General features: G+C 35.5%; 1 protein-coding gene across 2 annotated transcripts in view; it reads right to left on the reverse strand.

Annotated features, from left to right (window-relative positions):
- Positions 1–20,570, reverse strand: part of CCDC180 (coiled-coil domain containing 180) — a 123,244-nt gene that overhangs the window by 13,653 nt on the left and 89,021 nt on the right. For both annotated transcript variants that reach the window (XM_031954908.1, XM_031954907.1), the window contains 10 exons: positions 18,363–18,520; positions 15,759–15,805; positions 15,548–15,638; positions 11,834–11,908; positions 11,550–11,619; positions 7,852–7,993; positions 6,741–6,901; positions 4,414–4,551; positions 2,824–2,935; positions 1,998–2,103 (listed from right to left, as the gene is read on the reverse strand). In XM_031954908.1, the coding sequence (XP_031810768.1) occupies positions 1,998–2,103; positions 2,824–2,935; positions 4,414–4,551; positions 6,741–6,901; positions 7,852–7,993; positions 11,550–11,619; positions 11,834–11,908; positions 15,548–15,638; positions 15,759–15,805; positions 18,363–18,520 (1,100 nt within the window). The remainder of the gene's footprint in view (positions 1–1,997; positions 2,104–2,823; positions 2,936–4,413; positions 4,552–6,740; positions 6,902–7,851; positions 7,994–11,549; positions 11,620–11,833; positions 11,909–15,547; positions 15,639–15,758; positions 15,806–18,362; positions 18,521–20,570) is intronic.

The raw sequence follows: 20,570 nt of genomic DNA on the forward strand, positions 1-20,570 counted from the left end.
CACTATTGATTAGAGAAATGTGTATTAAGACAACTTCATATCTCTCAGATTGGCTAAGATGAAGGGAAAAGATAATGATAAATGTTGGAGGAGATGTGGAAAAATTGGAATGCTAATGTATTGATTGATGGAGTTGTGAACTGATCTTACCATTCTGGAGAACAATTTGGAATTATGCCCCAAAGGTTGTAAAGCTAGGCATACTTTGCTTCAGCTGTGTCACTACTGGGTCTGTGTCTCAAAGAGATCATTAAAAAAAGGAAAGAACCGACATGTGCAAAAATGTTTGTAGTAGCTCTTTTAATGGCAAGGAACTGGAAATTTAGTGGATGCCCATCAGTTGGGGAATGGCTGAATAAGTTATGGCATATGATATGTAGTGGAATATTATTTTTCATAAAAAAAAAAAAAAAGATGAGCAAGCTGATTTCAAAAAAGCCTGAAAAGACTTACATGAACTGATACTGAGTGAAGGGAGCACAACTAGGAGAACATTGTTTACAGTAATATCAAGATTATGTGATGTTCATCTGTGATGGACTTAGCTCTTCTAAGCAATGTGGTGATTCAGGACAATTCTAAGAAACTTGGGATGGAAGATGTCCTCTGTATCCAGAGAGAGAACTATGTGACTGAATGTGACTGAATGTGAATCAAAGCACAGTATTTTCATCTTTTTTTTCTGGTTTGTTTATTTGCGTGTTCTTTCTCTCTTTTTTTTTTGCCTTTTGCCTTTTGCCTTTTGCCTTTTGGCCTGATTTTTTTCTTACACAACATGACAAATATGGAAATGTTTAAAAAAAAAAATGATTGCACATGTTTAACCCAAATCAGATTGCGAGGGGGGCAGGGCGCAAAAGGAGGAAGGGAGAAAAATTTGAAACAAATTTTTTCAACAAATTAATGTTGAAAATTATCTTTGCATGTATTTGGAAAAATAAAATACTATTGAGAAAAAAAGGTCCATTATGTTTCATCTGTAAGATAATATGTGGTTTCACTGGATAATTAATTATTGGCAACAAGACTATATCCTTTGCCTTCTAAAATATGGTACTCTACTCTCTGCTCTTTCCTAGTGGTGGTTGCTAAATTCCATGTGATATGATTGTAGCTCCCTAGTATTAAAATTCTTTCTTTCTGGCTATTTGAAACATTTTTTCTTTGATCTGGAAGCTTTGGAGTTTGGCTGGGATGTTCTTGGGAGTTTTATTTTTGAAGATTCTTTCAGGAAATGACCAGTGGATTCCTTTTATTTCCTTTTTGCCCTCTGGTTCTCAGAGATTGGGGAAACTTCCTTTTAAAATTTCATGAAATAGGATTTCTAGGCTCTTGTTTTGATTATGGTTTTCAGCCTAATGATTCTTAAATTTTTTCTTCCCTGTTTTCCAAAATAGGTGCTTTTATTATGAGATGCCTTACATTTGTTCCTGCTTTTTCAACCTTATGACTTGGTAGTAGTAATCATGTTGTCCTTATTTTTCCTCATTCCCCTTCCCTTTTTTAACCTTCTTTAGACTTCATTTTTTTTTAAGTCAACATTTATTGCTCTTTTATTCCTGCTTCTTTTGCTCTACATTACATCATACAAATCTTCCCATATTTCTTTGGCTATATTTCACATTATAATTTTTTACAATATAATAATGTTCCTTTACATTTGTATATTGTAATTTATATGGACATTCCCCATATTATTCCATTTCCAGTATTTTGTTCTTACAAAAAATTCTCAAAAAAATTTTTTTGGGGAGGTTACAAATGATTCTTTCCTTTCTTGGTCAAACTTATTGGTGCTTAATTCTAAAACTGCAACCACTGAAGTCAAAAGATATGCACATTTCTTTAATATATTATATTATTCTATATATTAATATTTTTTAAATTTTGAAAGATTTGTCTTTGGAAAGTTACCTTGTGCCTTTCCCATTGACTCCACTAAAGGGTCAGCTACAGTTTTGACCCAAACTTTGTTCTGAGAAGTGCTCATAACTTACTTGCTTCCACGTTCACTTTGTGGTTTTTCTTTTTCTTCTTCTGAGGGAAGCCCAGCAATTTTCCATCGCATTAAGAATGACGCTTTTTGCCTGACTGGCTCCATTTCTGTAGTAAAAAAAGAGATATATGAGATGACACCATGAAATTATTTTCACAGAATGGAAAGAGCATCACAGTCATCAACTCTATCCTCTTAAAAGACTTGAGTTTAGAACATAGCTCTGCCACTTATTAATTGTGTGACCTGAGATAATCCTTTTACTTCTCTGAGCCTCAGTTTTCTCATTTGTAAAATGGGTGTCATGATACTTGTTATTTGCTTTATAAACTTTCATGTGCTTTGGAAAAGTGAGTTTTGATGGTGGTGATGAATGAGTTCAGTTCCCACTGATCATAAAATGACTCATTGTAATTTAGGAAAAATCCCTTTGATTCTCTGGACTTTGGTTTCCCAATTTGTAAAACAAGGGGGTTGGAATAGAACAAATTAATATTTTTTCCAGGTCCCAGTCTCTCCTTAGGCTAACTATAGAACCCTACTGGGAAGAAAGGCTTGCTCTCCGAGGCCCTCCTTAGTTAGGTGACAATTTCCTCATGGCATTTGGGGGAGGGGGGGCACGTATATAGCTGTAGTCCTGGGCTCCAGTCAAGGGAAATTCCTAAAGGAACACAGTTACAAGGTGGCACTAGCACACTGATCAGAGGGACCAAGATTAAGAAATGAATGAAAAAAAAAGGCCAACAATTTCCATCCCATGTCCACCCCTTTATCCTAGAAACTTAAGTCATCACTTGAAAGTACAGCTATAGGGAAGAAGCTCTTACTTGCTGATTGGATATCATCAACTGTGGGGATTTCATCCATTTGTTGAAGTAATTTCTCAGTCAAGACAGTCAAGGAGTTTATAAATTTCCTGGCACATTTCTTGGCACATTCCTAGAGAGAGTATGGAAATGATCTGATTTGATCTAACAGGATAGGAAGGTACATCTGAATATTTGTGTCAATGCTGGTGTAGGCATTTTATTTATTTTTTTTGTCAGGGAGGAAAGAGAAAGATAGGGAGGTTATGAGCTAGATCTATTGAAGGTTAATAAAATAATGTTATGATTCATGCAGAAGATAATATTTGGGGGAGTAGAACTGAAACTGTAATTTCAATGTGTAGGGCATTCCCAATGAGAAAACTTTTTCTACCAATGCAGACCAGCCTTTATTTAAGTGTTTGAATCATTTGGAGGTGTTTTAAGAGAAGGGAAATAGCTTGCCTAGGGTGACCCTACTAAGTCTAGAGGTAATGGGGAAGACTGTATCAGAGAAAAAGGAAATCCTTCTCCTTAGGAGAAGAGGCAATATACTCATCTTGGGTCTTTGCTTTCTATATTCCCTAAGATGATGCTTGGGAGTACAGCTGCAGGGAGTTTGAAACACTTGTCCAGGGTTTCCTTATTGTAGTGCCAGAGCTTAGGTATTCATGGGGAAGAGAATTCCCATGGGACATTAGGAAGTGGCCAGGGCTACAAGCATTGTAAAAGGAGGAGGCAGGTAAAACAAGCAAGCTTTTTCAGCACATACTCATGACCCAGCTTAGCTTGGGTAGGGGAATAGATACTGGCTAACTAGGATGGGTGGTTCCCAAGAAAGAGATTTGGTCATCTGGGAGGTTTTAGGTAGGTGCCAAAGCAGGGTCAAGTGGTCACTTTTTCCCCTGACATTTAGTCAGGGAGCTTAGTCATGGTGAAGACTTATATTAAATCAATCCCATTAAGACAGATGGCTAGAAGGTAGATCATAAGGAACCAGGAAGCTTAGTTCCTAATGTGTTGAACAGGTTAACCCTATCTGAGATAGTTGAGAAGTATCCAGATAGTAGCTCTCAGGGGACCCCAAAGTAGATGGATTATATTACAAATCAGTATGTAGTAGAGGCTGGATTGACTCCTATTTTCTTGACTCCAAGATTGGCTCTGGCTACAGTACTCCAACCTGCCTTTCAAGTAAAATTTTAGAATCTTGAAATTGTCAAACTGAAAATCTTTAAAATCTTAGGGGGAAAAAGTATAGACAAATATATAAGTTGCAGGCCCAAAGTGGGTTGCTGAGGAAAGTGAATATGTTTGGGGGCAGGAGGAAGGGACATTCCAAATTATTAAGGCTGCCATTAAAGAGAGCAACCATGCTGTTATCAAATGATCTAGGAAGTACTACCTGGAGTTTCTTTCTTTTTTTTTTTCCTGAGGCAATTGAAGTTAAGTGACTTGCCCAGGGTCACACAGCTGGAAAGTGTCTGAGGTGGGATTTGAACTCAGATCCTCCTGACTTCAGGGCTGGTGCTCTATTGTGCCATCTAGCTGCCCCTACTACCCAGAGTATCTAAGAATTATAAATACAATAAACATGAACAAGTCTCATACCTCTAGTTTGTCTGCAGTAGACAAAATTCCAGTATTCTGATCCGTCTGCCTTTTTATTTCATCTTGGCACAAAGAATCCATAGTTTTGTAATTATTTGGATGTCCAAGGTCTGAATGTAACTCTTGGTTATTTTTATCCTTCAAATAACAATTAGACAAATAATATTAGCAGAGTTTGAGGTAGGGGATAAAAAGGAATTGAACAGCATTATCCCCAATTTTTCTCCTCCAACTCATGCTTCCCAAAACCTACTCTTTCCCAAATACAGACAAATCCCCCTACTAGCTTTGTAGTGGGGAGTAGGGCATTAAAGGAAAAGAAATGGTCAGACAGAAACAGAAAAAGAAGAATGGGAGTGGGATATGTATACTGTAGAGTTGTGACTTATGCCTACTTAGAATTGGAGAGTGCAAGCACCCACTGATGACTTAATCAATAAACTAGTTTATTAAAAGCACCTATTAAATATTTTAATAAACTAGTTTATTAAAAGCATCTATGCCTGAAACTGTGCTAAATAAGCCCTAGAAATTTCTTTTTTAGTTAAAAAGCATGTCCTCAAGGGAAGATACGACATTTTAAAATTAGTACCTAAAAGATAAATGTTGAATAGATGGAATATTGCCTTCAAGGGTGACTGGGGGGAAAGAAAGGAGAAAAGGTAATAGCAGGTAGTGGGATTAAAAAGAGCTCCTGGAAGATGGGAACGTCTAGGCGAGTTAAGGAGGCCAGGGATTCTAAAACATTAGTGGTTGGGAAGAAGAGCATTCCAACACAGAGAGATGAAGTGTGTTACCTGAGAGAGAACAACATGTAAACCAATAAAACTATATGGTAGTATGGATAGAGGGAAATATAATTTAAAAGGCTGGGAAAAGTAAGAAGAAGCAGGTTACAAAAAGCTTTAAATGTCAAAAGCCATTATATTTGATTCTGGTGGTAATAGTCATCAAATGAAGGCAAACTCATTAAGGACGGGGATTTTTTTTTTTTTTTTGGAGGAGGTTGAAGAGTCACTTTGTATCCCTAGTACTTAGCATAATACCTTGGCACAGATTAAGTGCTTAATAAATATTTGTTGAATTTACTTTACTACATACATTTCAAGTACTAGATATGTTAGAAATACCAAAAAGAAATGAAGATTTGGTTCTAAAACTAATACAATCAATTGTAGTATTGTCTTTATTGAACTAGTTTCAAAGAAAATAAATAATAGATATTATAGATCAATCTTCCACAATCCAAAGATCCTAGTTAGCAATTAACTGTTCCCTAATCTCTTTACTGCATACATTCTCTCTTATTGGCCAAGTTTTGTCATTGACTCCAAGTCATGGTGAGTCTGATACTTAAAAACAAAAACAAAAACAAAAACAAAAACTCCTTTGAAGTCATCATTCTTATGCTTTTGAATTCAGAGTATAATATATGTTTACATTTTTAATGAATTGCTCCTAGAAAAGTCTTGCTAATGGAAAATTCTGTTCTGCATGAGGACTTGCCTGGTAGGTAATAGGATCTTAGATTTAGAGAAAGGAAGTTTAGAGGTGAAAAAATGACTCTTCCCCACTACAGAGAGATTGAAAATAAGCCAGAGAGGTTAGTTTAACATGGACAATCTTGAATTTGTATTACAACAGCTTCAGAAATCCTGTGTCCTTAAAGAAAAATCCAATTTTGGCTTAAGTCAGAAATGTACTTCCTACGAAAAAGTGTGCTGTTTTGCAAAATGGAAATCTTGAAAACATGATATTAAAATCATAGAAAAGCAACATGGCACTTCTTGAAAAACTAAACTGTTAGTTCATATCATAATCATATCATTAACTACTAGTACCACATTTTACATATAAGGAAACTGAGGCTTAGACCAGTACATGACTTGCCCAGGTGTATATAGTTCATGTGTCTGAATTGGGTTTGAACCCAGGTCTTCTTGCCTTCATGTCTAGTGCTCTATCCACTATTCTATGATGTCTCTCTAAAACGAGATGGTCAGTAAGCATTTATTAAGCCCCTACTATGTATTAGTCAGTGTACTAAGTTCTGGGGATAAAAATGAGCTCTCAAAGAGCTTATAGTTTAAAGGTCGTTATACCCAGAACTTTCTGACTTGAGAGAGGAAAATGGAGAAAATTCAACACTAGTTACATTTTCTGAAGAGGAAAAAAAAAGTGTGGTACAAACTTGTGTTATGATGTTACAAGAACCTTAGTTTCCAAGGGCAAAAAGAGGGACTAATAAATTCAGTCAACTCCTGGGCCCACATTTAGAAGAAATCCTCTTGACTATTGGAAGTCTTTGAGACACCTGAGACACTTACCCTTATCTTTAACCACTCTTCCAGTTGTTCTTTGAATTGACCCTCGATCTCAGCTTCACTGGACTGAAGAGTCTCCCAGTGTTTGTGGAAAAAGTTTTCCATGACGAGACGAGCCACATGAGGCAACAGTTCCTCAAATTCCTTTAGCTGCTCCCGTAACTCTATTAGAATGGAAGGAGACAGAAGTGAACTTCAGGACCTCAGCTGAGTGACTCACCAAGTAGACACTATATCCACATGGGAAGAGCATGGGACACTCCAAGGAGATAAAGGACATGGCCGCCCAGAAGTAACAGAAGTCTGAGTTGGCTTGGTCATGTGTATTCTCCAGGTGTGTATTCTAAATTTATGCCCAACGTTTCTACTGATATGTATATATTTAGTTTTATTAGGATGGGAAATGTTGTATAGATATCCTAACTATGCATATGACTTTGTATTGAGTTATTTGTTTTTATGACTATTAAAGAAAAGCATGCTGTGTGGGATCTCATGAATTATGGATTTATAAGTACAGATCCATTTCAATACCCTTAAACCTGAGGTGGAGTTAAGGAAGTCATCCCTTCAAGTGACCAACCTGGGAGAGTGAGGTGAAGGGAGCAGCCCCAAAAGGCACTATATCTAGTTTTAGGTCCTTGAAAACTATAGTTATGGGTTCTACATTGCAATTTTCCCCACTGCAGTTTTGATATATCATGGGTCAGCATAAGAAATTAAATAGGAATTTTTGGAGAGTTTTGCAGGAGCTGCAGACTTGAAGGCTAGCAGAAGAAACAGAAAAAGTTTAGAAACTCAGAAATGCTTAAAATATATGTGTAATATTTTGCATAATATCAACATATTTTATCTTTTGAAACTGTAATAATTGAAAATAGTATGAAGGGAGGGGGACAAAAAATTTAACACGGATTTTCCCACTCCTGGGGATATCATGCCCTTAACCCTTCACCCCCATGATGTGGAAGGGATAATTATATTGTCTATCGTTGTATCTTCCCCCAAGGCTGAATATGGAGCATTACACATAATTGAAGCTTAACAGATGCTTATAGAATGGATGAAGGAAGGGTTTTTATAGAAGACAATGAAGTAACAGCTTTACAAGTACCTATGAGACAGGAATTATAGTATTCATCTGACTGGTTCCCATACTCTAAGAGCTTCTTCCCAAACACTTCAACACATTGGTCAAAAGTATCCTGCATATAATCAGGTCTGGTGACTGAATGTTTGTCTTTACGGTAAAATTCCTACAGAAGAAGAAGATAAAAATAGACCTTTTCAGTAACCAGGTTTATTTAAGAAGCTTCAAGGGTTAGGAAGTTGGTAGTGAGTTAGGTACTCAAAGACAGGGCCCACATTTTATTCACCTTTGTGAATAATCCCTCTCACCTTTGGTACTTTAAGGTCCCAAAGCACTAGACCTACAATGGCCATATAAGGTAGGGGTAGTGCAAATACCAATTTATTAAGTGCTAAATTCCTCAAAAATGCTATGGCTATCTATCATGTAGCCTCCACTTTCCTCTCACTCTCTTTTTTAAATCCTCCTAAAGATCTGGCTTCCAGCCTCATCATTCCATATGCCCTCTCCATATATATGTATGTGTATGTATATATATATATATATATATATATATATATATATATATATACACACACACACACACACACACAAAAATCCTTTGTGAAACTTCAAACCAAAATAAGGTCAAAATGGACATGATTTGGGCATAAGAGATGATACCATAAACAAATTAGGAGAACAAGAGATAATTATCAGATCTTTGGAGAAGAGAGGAATTATGACCAAGAAGAACTTAGAGAATATTATTAAAGGTAAAATGTACAACTTTGATGAATACATTAAATATGTATTAATACAATTAAATTTAAAAGGTTTTACACAAACAAAACCAACAGAAACAAGATTAAAAGGGAAGTACAAAGCTGGGAAAAATCTTTATAGCCAGTATTTCTGATAAAGGTCTCATTTCTCATATAAAGAACTATATTAAATTTATAAGAATACATTTCCCAATTGATAAATGGTCAAAGGATATGAACAATTTAGATGATGTCATTAAAGTTATCTATAAAATGCAAATTAAGACAACTCTAAGATACCACTACACACCTGTCAGATTGGCTAAGATGACAGGAAAAAATAATGATGATTGTTGGAGGGGATGCAGGAAAAGTGGGACATTGATGCATTGTTGTGGAGTTGTGAACGAATCCAACCATTCTGGAGAACAATTTGGAACTATGCTCAAAAAGTTATCAAACTGTGCATACCCTTTGATCCAGTAGTGTTACCTGGATTATATCCCAAGAGATACTAAAGAAGGAAAGGGACCTGTATTGCAGAATGTTTGTAGCAGCCCTCTTTATGTGGCCAGAAGCTGGAAAATGAATGATGCCCATCAGTTGGAGAATGGCTGAATAAATTGTGGTATATGAATATTATGGAATATTACTGTTCTATAAGAAATGACCAACAGGATGATTTCAGAAAGGCCTGGAGAGACTTACACGAACTGATGCTGAGTGAAATGAGCAGGACCAGGAAATCATTATATACTTCAACAACAATACTATATGATGACCAGTTCTGATGGACCTGGCCATCCTCAGCAATGAGATCAACCAAATCATTTCCAATGGAGCAGTAATGAACTGAACCAGCTATGCCCAGAGAAAGAACTCTGGGAGATGACTAAAACCATTACATTGAATTCCCAATCCCCATATTTATGCCCACCTGCATTTTTGATTTCCTTCACAAGCTAATTGTACAATATTTCAGAATCCGATTCTTTTTGTACAGCAAAATAATGGTTTGGTCATGTATACTTATTGTGTATCTAATTTATATTTTAATATATTTAACATCTACTGGTCATCCTGCCATCTGGGGGAGGGGGTGAGGTGTAAGAGGTGAAAAATTGGAACAAGAGGTTTGGCAATTGTTAATGCTGTAAAGTTACCCATGCATATAACCTGTAAATAAAAGGCTATTAAATTAAAAAAAAAGTTATCTATAGTCATATGAAAAAAATGCTCTAAATCACTATTGATTAGAAAAAAAGCAAATTAAAACAACTGTGAAGTATCACTTCACACCTCTCATATTGGCTAAGATGCCAGGAAAAGATAATGATAAGTGTGGGAGGGAAAACTGGAACACTAATGCATTGTTGGTAGAGTTGTGGAGGAGAGCAATTTGGAACTATGCCCAAAAGGCTATAAAACTATGCATACCCTTTGATTCAGTAGTACCATTACTGGGTCTGTATCCCAAGGAAATCATAAAGAAGGGAAAAGGGCCCACATGTGCAAAAATGTTTGTAGTAGCTCTTTTTGTGGTATCAAAGAATTGGAAGATGAGTAGATGTCCATTAGTCAGGGAATGGCTGAACAAGTTGTGGTATATGAAGGTAATGGAATATTATTGTTCTATAAAAAATAATGAACAAGCTGATTTTAATAAGATCTGGAAAGATTTATATGAACTAATGCTGAGTGAAACAAGCAGAACCAGGAATACATTGTACACAACAGGAGCAAACGTGTGATAATCAACTATGAAAGATTTGGTTCTTCTCAGTGGTTCAGTGATCTAAAGCAATCCCAATAGACTTTGAACAGAAAAAGCCATCTTCATTCAGAAAAAGAACTAAAGAGAGTGAATGTAAATCAACATATACTATGTTCACTTCTTTTTTTTCTGTTAATTTTTTACCTCTCCCAAGGTTTTTCCCTTTTGCTCTGATTTTTCTCTCTCATCATGATTTATACAGAAATGTATGTTAAGAATAAATTAAAATTAAAACTAAAATAAAAAAATCCTTTGTGAGGACTCAGAAATTTTCAAGAATGTCAAGGGTTCCTGAGACCAAAAAGTGTGAGATGGAAGAAGGACACTAAGTTAAGAATCAGGAGCTTTGGATTCTAGTCTTGCCACTCCCACTGATGCACCTTCACTATCATAGACTATTAGAAGGATAGAATGGATGCTGCATAAGGTCTTTTTTTAGTTCTAACAATTTATAACTTTAAGTTCCTTCTAGTTTCTGCATTCCATCTTCTAAGTTTTGGGGGGAGTTCGTTTTTGTTTTTGTTTTTAGCTCTAACAGTCTCTAATTTTCCAAAATTGTAAGGAGAAATCCATTGGAACTTGGACTGTGTCTTTTTTGCACATGGACCACTTAGTTAATCAAATCAAGGATATATCAGCATACATGAACTGATGCTGAGTGAAATGAGCAGGACCAGGAGATCATTATACACTTCAACAACAATACTATATGATGATCAATTCTGATGGACCTGGCCATCTTCAACAATGAGATGAACTAAATCAGTTCCAACGAAGTAGGAATGAATTGAACTAGCTACACCCAGCGAAAGAACTCTGGGAGATGACTATGAACCACTACATAGAATTCCCAATCTCTCTATTTTTGTCCACCTGCATTTTTTATTTCCTTCACAGGCTAATTGTACAATATTTCAGAGTCCAATTCTTTTTGTGCAGCAAAATAACTGTTTGGACATGTATACTTATTTTGTATTTAATGTATACTTTAACATATTTAACATGTATTGGTCAACCTGCCATCTGGGGAGGGGGTGGGGAGAAGGAGGGGAAAAATTGGAACAAAAGATTTGGCAATTGTCAATGCTATAAAATTATACATGCATATAACTTCTAAATAAAAAGTTATTTAAAAAAAAAAGGATATATCAGTAGAATGAAGACACAGTAGAATTCTAAATGGAATAGGAAATAGAATCCCTTACCTCTGTTATTAAAAGCAAAATGTCATTGGCTTCCCAGAGAAGTGAGTGGATGATGTTTTTAAAATGAAATCTGAAATGAAAATTTAAATCTAAAAATTAAAATGAAAATGAAATTTTGAAATGAAAACTGCAATCAAGCAGATGGCTGAAAAGACCTGCATTATACATATAGATACTTATCCCAAAAATTAAATCAAACCAAACAGATCAATCTTATGTACTTGATTGTCTCAATCCTCAGAAAGGGTTAAATATTTATGGGACTGAAACGAAAGCTGACTTACTCATTACGTTCAGGCTTCTCCCCAAACACCTGATACTTCTTGTCTTGTCGATTTGGTCGGGAGTATCGTAAAACACTGAAAAGACATAGGCATGTCTGCATTTGGAAAGGTCTCATTAATGAAAAAAACAAAATAATACTACACCACTAATCAACTTTCTCTGAGGGTAAGGACACTTTTCCCTTTGAGGCATTAGCTAGGGAATTATGAAACTATTTTCTGTTTGCATATTGATGGCTTGCAACCAAATTTAGCACTGAAGATCCTAAATGGCTCCTGTAGTTTTTAATTTATTTAAATTTTTATCTCTGGTCTATTGGAATCATGTGCATGTAGAACCAGTCTAAGGTGAAACAATGTTGGAAGGAGCAATACTTGATTCTTCTCAGCTTTGAAATTAATAAGCATGATGACAATATATGGACAATGAATTTGAAAGTAAATTTTCAAGCAGTTGAGGCCAAAAAAATGCAGGGGATTGGAGAATATGATGCGTTTTATCTGATATAAGCATTTTTTATTTATAGAGATTTTCTTTAGAAATAATACAAGAAAGACTTTACACAGTGGATTTCTGTCAAAGGACATAGATGAATTGAATGAACAATGCCATCCAACACATTTGCACAAAAGAAACAAAAACACTAATTAAAGGAAACTTCTTATATCAATTTTATACAAGGACAAAGGACAATAGAATTAATTATAATTCAGTCCAAGAATTTTTCCCAGGAGTTTGAGGGTTTTTTTTTTTTTAATATCTCATGTATTGGAATCATGGGTCCAGATGAGTGTATTGATTATACCTTTTTAAAAATGCCTTTTTTAAAAATGAAGATAAAACTATTCAGTAATGAGATGAATAAATATGATCCTCCCTTTTCTGTCAGGCAGCAGATTTCATGAGAAGGGCTGGTTAGATCAGTTGGTCAAAATGTGTTGCTAATAAGGCCAGGATTGGGTAAGTCTAATATAGCTATACTCTTCATATGCTTTGTGCACTGCTTTAAAACGTATATTTATTCTAAGCATTCTTTTATTTTTAATTTTTGAGTTCCAGATTCTCTTCTTTCTTTCTACCTTTTTTCACTCACTGGAAACAATATATTAGTCATTGAAAAGCAAATAATATATCAGTTACACATAAGAAATCATATTTCCATATTAGCCAAATTGCAAAAAAAAAAAAAAAAAAAAAAAGGCAAAAAATAAATAAAATGAGAAAATTGTTTAAGCTAAGGTCTTCAACAGGTCTCAGTTTGATTGACGGTCATACCCATTCAGTGATTAAGGCTAGGTGGCAATTGAAGCAAAGAATCTCCTCTTTCACTTAGTCCAAAAAAAAAAAAATTATCTAAATAAATAAATTAAGCTAGGAGGGTAAGATCCTCAGGGTTTCTGGTCAAAGCAAAAAATAATAGCTATTTATATTCAATCTGAAAGTCTCCCAATTCATCCAGGGTCATCTCCAGCAGTCTTGATCTATATCTTCCCACTGGATCCATATGACTCTGGAGGGGAAAGTGAGGTGGTGATCTTGGACAGCCCTCCCTCACTTAAATCCAATTCACTTGTATTTCATGGCATCACCTCTCTGATGTCATGGTCCTCTTTGAGAATGAAGGACAAATGATAATAATCTGAGATATTAATGCATTGTCCATTCTGGAAAGAAATTTGGAATGATGTTGAAAGGGTTATAAAAGCTGTGCATACCTTTTGATTCAAGAATATCATTGCTAGGTCTGTATCCCAAAGATATAAAAAACAAAAAAGGAAAAGGGCTCAAATGTACAAATATATATATAGCAGTACTTTTTGTGGTGGCTAAAATTTGGAAATTGAAGGAATGATCATTGATTGGGGAATGGCTTAACAGCTTTAGTATTTAATTGTGATGGAATATTATTGTGCTATAAAAAATAACATGTAAGATGATTTCAGAAAAACCTGGAAAGACTTAAATGAACTGATTCAAAGTGAAGCAAGCAAACCCCGGAGAACTTTGTACACAATAACAGCAGTTTTGTATGATGAAGGATTGTGAATGACTTATTCTCATCAGTACAATGATTAAAGACAATCCCAAAAGACTAAGGATGAAACAGTCTGAATATAGACTGAAACATGATATTTAACACTTCCTTTCATTCTTTTTTTTATTTCAAGTCTTCTTATACAAAATGACTAATACGGGAAATGTTTTACATGATTGTACATGTATAAGTTATATCTGTTTGCTTATTGTCTCAGGGAGGGAGGAAGGGAAGGAATAGGAAGGAGGGATAGAATTTGGAACTCAAAACTAAAAAAACAAAACAAAACAAAACAAAACAAAACAAAACAAAAAAAAACCCCAAAGGCTAAATTGTTTTAGTGCATAACTGGAGGAAAATAAAATATTATATATTCTTTTAAACTAAAAGAATAATTAGTGACATCAAAGGCACGAGTGTAAACACAAATAGAAATGGGGCTATTAATCCATACATAAGAATCTCTCCTGGCCACATATCAACTTAGTTTTAAAATGTAATGTTATCTTTATTTTGCTAAATATTTCACTATTACATTTTAATCTGGTTCTGGGGCTGTATGATTGATAGCTCTAGATTAAGGGATTCCACAGCAACACGATCAGAATTAATCTTGTGAGGTTTAGCTCTAAATTGCTTTGGGATATTTTTTGACATTCAAACACCTGGAAAATATGCCAATGCTTTCCATTTCCCTGAGATAAGTTCATACTTCCAAAATCAAATGTCAAAAAAAAAAATTGCACTCATTTTGAGAAGCAGAATAGACTAATGAAGAAAAAGCTGACTTCTAGAGCAAGACTTGGGATTAAATCTCAACTCTGCTATATACTGGCTATGTGACTCTGGGCAAGTCATCTAATTTAGTCCTCTAGGCAACTATCTAAGACTATTAAATCGCATAAAGTTTTCCAAGCTGCATTGATGAAAGGAATTTCTAAAACTGGGAATTCCTTATACCAATGAATTTATGGATTTAATTCCTATCATTAACCATTTCCTACCTTGAGTAATATTTTAGGAAGTCTTAGCTCTGATAATGACATGAAAAAAATATTCTGGAAGAAAAGATTAGAGCCAGCGAAATCTTAAGATAATACTAATAACTGATATTTATAGAGCATTAAAAATTTTCCAAAGTTCTTTGCACGTTCTTTCATTTTAAGCCTTACAACACTATTGAGAGTATCACAGCTACAAAGACATTGAGAGTCAGAAAGATTAATTGACTTCTCCATAATCAAATATCTAGCAAATTTAAGAGGAAAGATTCAAATCCAGTTTCTCATAATTCTAAGCCTAGTAATTCTCTCCACTGTGCCAGGTTGCAGGCTGCACAAGCTATCCCAATTTCCTTCAATTTAGCCTTATTTTGGTGGAAAACCCTGGTGGGAGCATACTTTTGAGCTTTTCTGGCTGAGAGTAGCTAGCTTATGATATTGATAAGAAGAAAGATAGAAGGACTTGACTGAAAAACTAAAAAAAAAGGTCCATGAGAAATAAGGGACAAAAAAAGGTGGGGCTATATCAGAAGGCCAATGCTTCAGAGAACAAGAAATTAAAAACTTGCAGAAATTGGGTAGGAAGAGTGTAGAGAGGTGAATGGAGGGTTAAGAGGAAAGAGGGAAAGGAAGTGAAGGTAAAAAGAGGAAACAAATTTGTATTTCACAAATCCTACCTTCCCTGTGACAAGTTACTGGTCACTGATAAGATCTTCTTTATGTCTTTATTTGGGATGATGCTGTCTGTCCGTCGTCTTGGACGTTTCCCTTTAGATAATGAAAAGAAAATAGCAAAACACTTGGGATATTTCCCAGTACTTTGACAAAAATTGGAAATATCCCTGGGAATTCTGATGATCAATTTTTCACATCCCAAAGTTTACCCACCTTTGATTTTGCCACCATGTTCTCGATCACGCCTTTGTTCTGGAAGTCTGAAACCAAAAGGAAAAGCTGTGAGATTTCCTGAAAGAAGAAGGTGGTTTTATTGTCGTCATCATTATTGTTGTTTTTTTGCTTGTTTGTTTTTTGGGGTAAGGAGTTCACTTGTGATTATGAAGAGCTTGAAGAGCTGCAAAGACACTGATGTTTCTAGCAGGTTGCAGAAAACATTGACCTGTGTTTTTGTCACAGAAGTGAAAGGTAAAGTTATAGGAGTAGATGTATCCCTCCCCTCCCACCCCCAATTACTTAATATTTTTATATGTTTACATAGGAACATAGAACTAAGCTGAAAGGAACCTTAGAGTTCATCAACATCTACTCATTCATTTTAGGAGATGAGGAAACTGAGGACAGAGAAGTTAGAGTCATAGAATTAGTAAGTGAAAGAGATAGGATTTGAATCCAGGCCTTCCTGACCATGGGCATTTTTGCAGGCTGTCACCCATCCTTGGAATTTTCTTCCTCCTTGTCTCCATCTCCTTGCTTCCTTGACTTCTTTCAAGTCTCAGTCAAAATTCCATCTTCTGCAAGAAGGTCATTTCTTAGTTCTTTTTATTGCTACTGCCTTTCCTCTGAGATTATTATAGATTACCTATCTATATCCCTGTATGTCTTCATTACATGTATATAATTTATACATTGTTCTCTGCATAGATTATAAGCTTCTTACTAATAGGGAACATTTTTTTTGCCTTTTTATGTAGTTCCCAGCACTTAGAATAGAGTCTATAATAGCACACATTTAAAAAATGTTTGTTGACTTGAATTGACTTGATATGTCAGGTACTTAATGTTTGATTGATCACTTGAATGAATGATAGACATGGTTGCCAAGAGAAAGAAAAGAGGACCAAGGATAGAGACTTGGGGGAAATTTTCTTAACTTGGATGGTGGGAAAAGCCAGAAAAAAGATACAGAGAGAGTAGAGAGATAAAATGAGAATGTTGTGTTAAAGAAGGCAAAGAAGGAAAAAAATTATTAAGAAAATAATGGTCAACATTATCCACTGTGGCCAAGAGAAAAAGGAAAAGAAGATGGAGGAGTGAGTGGTCACGATGCCCATCTTTTTAATATTCCCTTCAAAATGTTAATATAGATGACCCTGTAAAAAAAAAGCAGTTCTACTAGAAACCTTAAAAATTTTTTTTTGTTTTGTTTTGTTTTGGAAAAGAGACAACCAAAGAAATGAGCAAACTATAGAATGTTCTGATTCAATGAATAAATATTATGGTTGGAGAAAAATTATGATTTTCACAATTATCAAGGTAATATATGTGATGAATATGCTAATAATTTTGATTTCTAAGTGCTGCCTCTTCTGGCTTGGGGGTCAAGAGTCTTACTTTATTTAAATTTAATTTAAATATTTTTTTATTTAAATTTAAAATGATCAGTTCTTGACAAGGCTCTTCTGTGTATGTTAAGTGAAGTAATTCAAAGATTGTAGAACTTGTTTCTGTATCAGAACAATTATGAGACAACATACCAAAATTTATGGGATGCAGCCAATGCAGTTCTTAGGAGAAGTTTTATATGTCTAGATGCTTACTTGCATAAGAAAGAGAAAAAGATCAATGAATTGGGCATGCAACTAAAAAAGCTAGAAAAAAAACAAGCTAACTCCCCCTCCCCCAATTAAATGTCAAATTTGAAATTCTGAAAATAAAATAGGAGATTAACAAAATTGAAAGTAAGAAAAAAAGTACAAATATACTGTGTACAAAGTAACAGCAATTTTATAAGATGATCAGCTGTGAATTACTTAACTGTTCTCAGCAATACAATGATCCAAGACAACTCTGAAAGATTTATGATTAAAAATGCTATTCATACCCAGAGAAAGAACTGATGGTGTCTGAATACAAATTGAAGCACACTTTTTCATATTATTTTTCTTGAGGGTTTATTTATTTATTTTTTTACAACATGGAAATGTTTTGCATGATTACACATGTATAAACTATATCAAATTGTATGTCTTAAGGATAGGAGGAGGAGGGAAAGAATTTGGAACTCAAAGTTTTAAAATAAATGTTAAAAATTGTTTTTACAAATTACTGCAGAAAAATAAAATACTAAATAAATTCAAACAAGAGAAAAAAGTAAACAATGAGTTAACTGAGCAACAGAATTGTTTTATTTAAGGACAGAACTATAGAAATGGAACAAAAAATAGAACAAGTTATAAAGAAGGTTGCTTTGAAACTATAAAAAATAAAAGGCAGCAGTTATAATAATTTATGATCAGATGCCTTGAAAAGAAAATAAAGCAAAAATCTCATGATATGTTTCATGGGACAAGAGAATTTTTCAGAAATATTGAAAACAAGGAACAAAGTGTAAATAAAATTTACAGGACATCTACCGAGATGCACACTTGATTCAACTAACCCGGACACGTTGCCACTAAGCTTTTAGACCAAAATGACAAAGCAATGAATTTGTTAGTAATCAAGAAGAACAAACATTCTTCCTTTACTGAAGAAAGACTATCAATGAGATAACTGGAATATGGCATACTAAATGTGAAAGAAAATAGGACTTACTGAAGGACGTTTTTGATTATTTCCACAGCCACATCATCAAGCATTGTTTTTCCCATCCGACTGGGTTGAAGAAGTGTCTCTTTAATCGTATCTGCCTTGTTTTCCTCTTCGGTCATGTCGGCTACAAAGAGAACATTGTCTGTGTTTGCCCCAGCTCCCTGGAAGTGAGTTGGGGATAAGAAAAAAATATCCTGTTTCCAGTATCAATCATAGATAGGAAAATTAAGCAAACAGAAATCTTAAGAATTCTACCAATAATGCTCAGATTTCACTGGCTTTTTTCCAAGCCTGGAATGCTCTCTCTCCTTATCTTTACTTCCTGACTTTCCTGACTTCAAGTTCATAAAGACTTGATCTATTAAAAAAAGGTGATAAAATTTCACTTTCTACACGAAGACTTTCCATCATTACATGAAAACTTTATTAGTGTCTTCCTTCTTTAAAAGAAAAAAAAATTACCTCAGTGAATTTCAAGGTTTTTATCTGTTAAATCAAGGGTGTGAATTAGGTGATTCTTAAAGTCTTTTCTATGTCTTATGATACTAAATGCCATCCAACTTTATATTCCCCACACAGTGCTTAGCATAGGCATAGTATAAGCATTCAATAAATATTTATGAAATGAATGAATGAACACATTTATCAAAACTAATGAGAATGAACATTATACTCATTCCAAATGTGCCTTTCATGTTTTACATGCTCATAGGGGTATATGGAGAGAAAGGGGATTTTTGACAGCTAAACATCCCCCAGTAAGTGTGCAGGGAAACAATTAATGCAAGCTGTCCCTGGAACTAGAGAGGTTTCTGTTAAGTTTTGTAAAGGACAACAGAAGAGGGATTCACTTCAGACCTCAGACCAAGGGACACAGGCTTGCAGATTTAGCTGCCTGTTTGCCCCTGACCATGACACCTTTAATTCCACAAGTCCTGACTCTTATACTTCCCCCTATAACTCCCAGTAACCATTCCCTGCTAAAGAAAGGGGATACATGCTTTCTCTTTCTGAGCGGTTTCAAATACCTAGGGCCAACTTCTAATCCCTAAACCAGCCAGTGGAAACTTCTCTTTGGTCTACACCAAGCTACCCATTTGGAAAATAAATGCTCTCCAATCCCTTGAGGGACCTATTTTTACTGGTCACAAGCTAGGAGAAACAAACAAATCTGTCAGGTCTGCTCAGTTTGTGCCCAAGTAAATTGTGAAAGGGCTGCTAAACCCCCCATCCTGAAGCCTAACTGGAGGAGGGGTACATACCCAGGGAAGGACTGGCAGACGGATTTTGCACATATGCCCCCAGCCAGGGGTTTTTGTTGACACCTGTACTAATTGGGTAAAAGCCTTCCCTTGTAAGACTGAAAAACTCAGAGTTTTTACTAAAGGAGATCAAACCCATTTAAGATTATTATCTCCACTCTGCCTGCAATCCTCTCTACCCAATGGTTAATGCCTTTTCAACATTATGGTGCTTGCCCCCGAGACCATCTGAGCACTCCTTTCACTGTGTATAGGGCCAAACTGTTCCATCCATTGCCCTTAATCCTTTGAGGGAACAAAAGTAGGAATTCTAGGAAAAGCTGTTTGCATGTGAGACATTCATGAAAGCCTCATCTCCACCCTCCCATCTTCCTCTGGATGGGATTCCTGGTTACTCTCCCTAGTAACTCTCATACTAACTCCACTTTTGTTTATTTAATTTTTTTGCTCACATTAGTTTCTGCATTTTTAATCTACTTATGAGAGTTGTTTCTTCCAGACTCCAAGCCATAAAATTTCAACTACTTGGTCACCCTGACATCACTGAAACCTGATGCTGACACTCAGCCCCCCTGTTTGCTGATGATGCCTACAAGTCACTTGTCTCCCCTACCCAAGTCTGGATCCCACTGGGCCAACTCTGCGCCCCTTGTCAGCCTGAAGCAGCTCTCCAGAAGATGAGACCTTGTTCCTTTGTCCCAAATGAATCTGGGTCTGGACTGCTTGGGTGGGAAGGATGGGAGAATGGCCCCGAGGCCACTGGGCCTTGACAGTGCCATGGTTCCCCTAGGATGAACAAGAAGGAGGACTGAATGGCACAAGGGGTGAACAAGAGAGGGGTATGAATGTTACAAGGGAAGATTTCTCAGAAGACTACGGCTGAAACAGGTCAGACCTGAGGCCTAAGCTTCCAGACGTCCTGACCTCCAGGAAGTAGACAGTGTTGTTG

This window comes from Sarcophilus harrisii, chromosome 2 (assembly GCF_902635505.1).
Source record: "Sarcophilus harrisii chromosome 2, mSarHar1.11, whole genome shotgun sequence".
NCBI classification, from domain to species: Eukaryota; Metazoa; Chordata; class Mammalia; order Dasyuromorphia; family Dasyuridae; genus Sarcophilus; species Sarcophilus harrisii.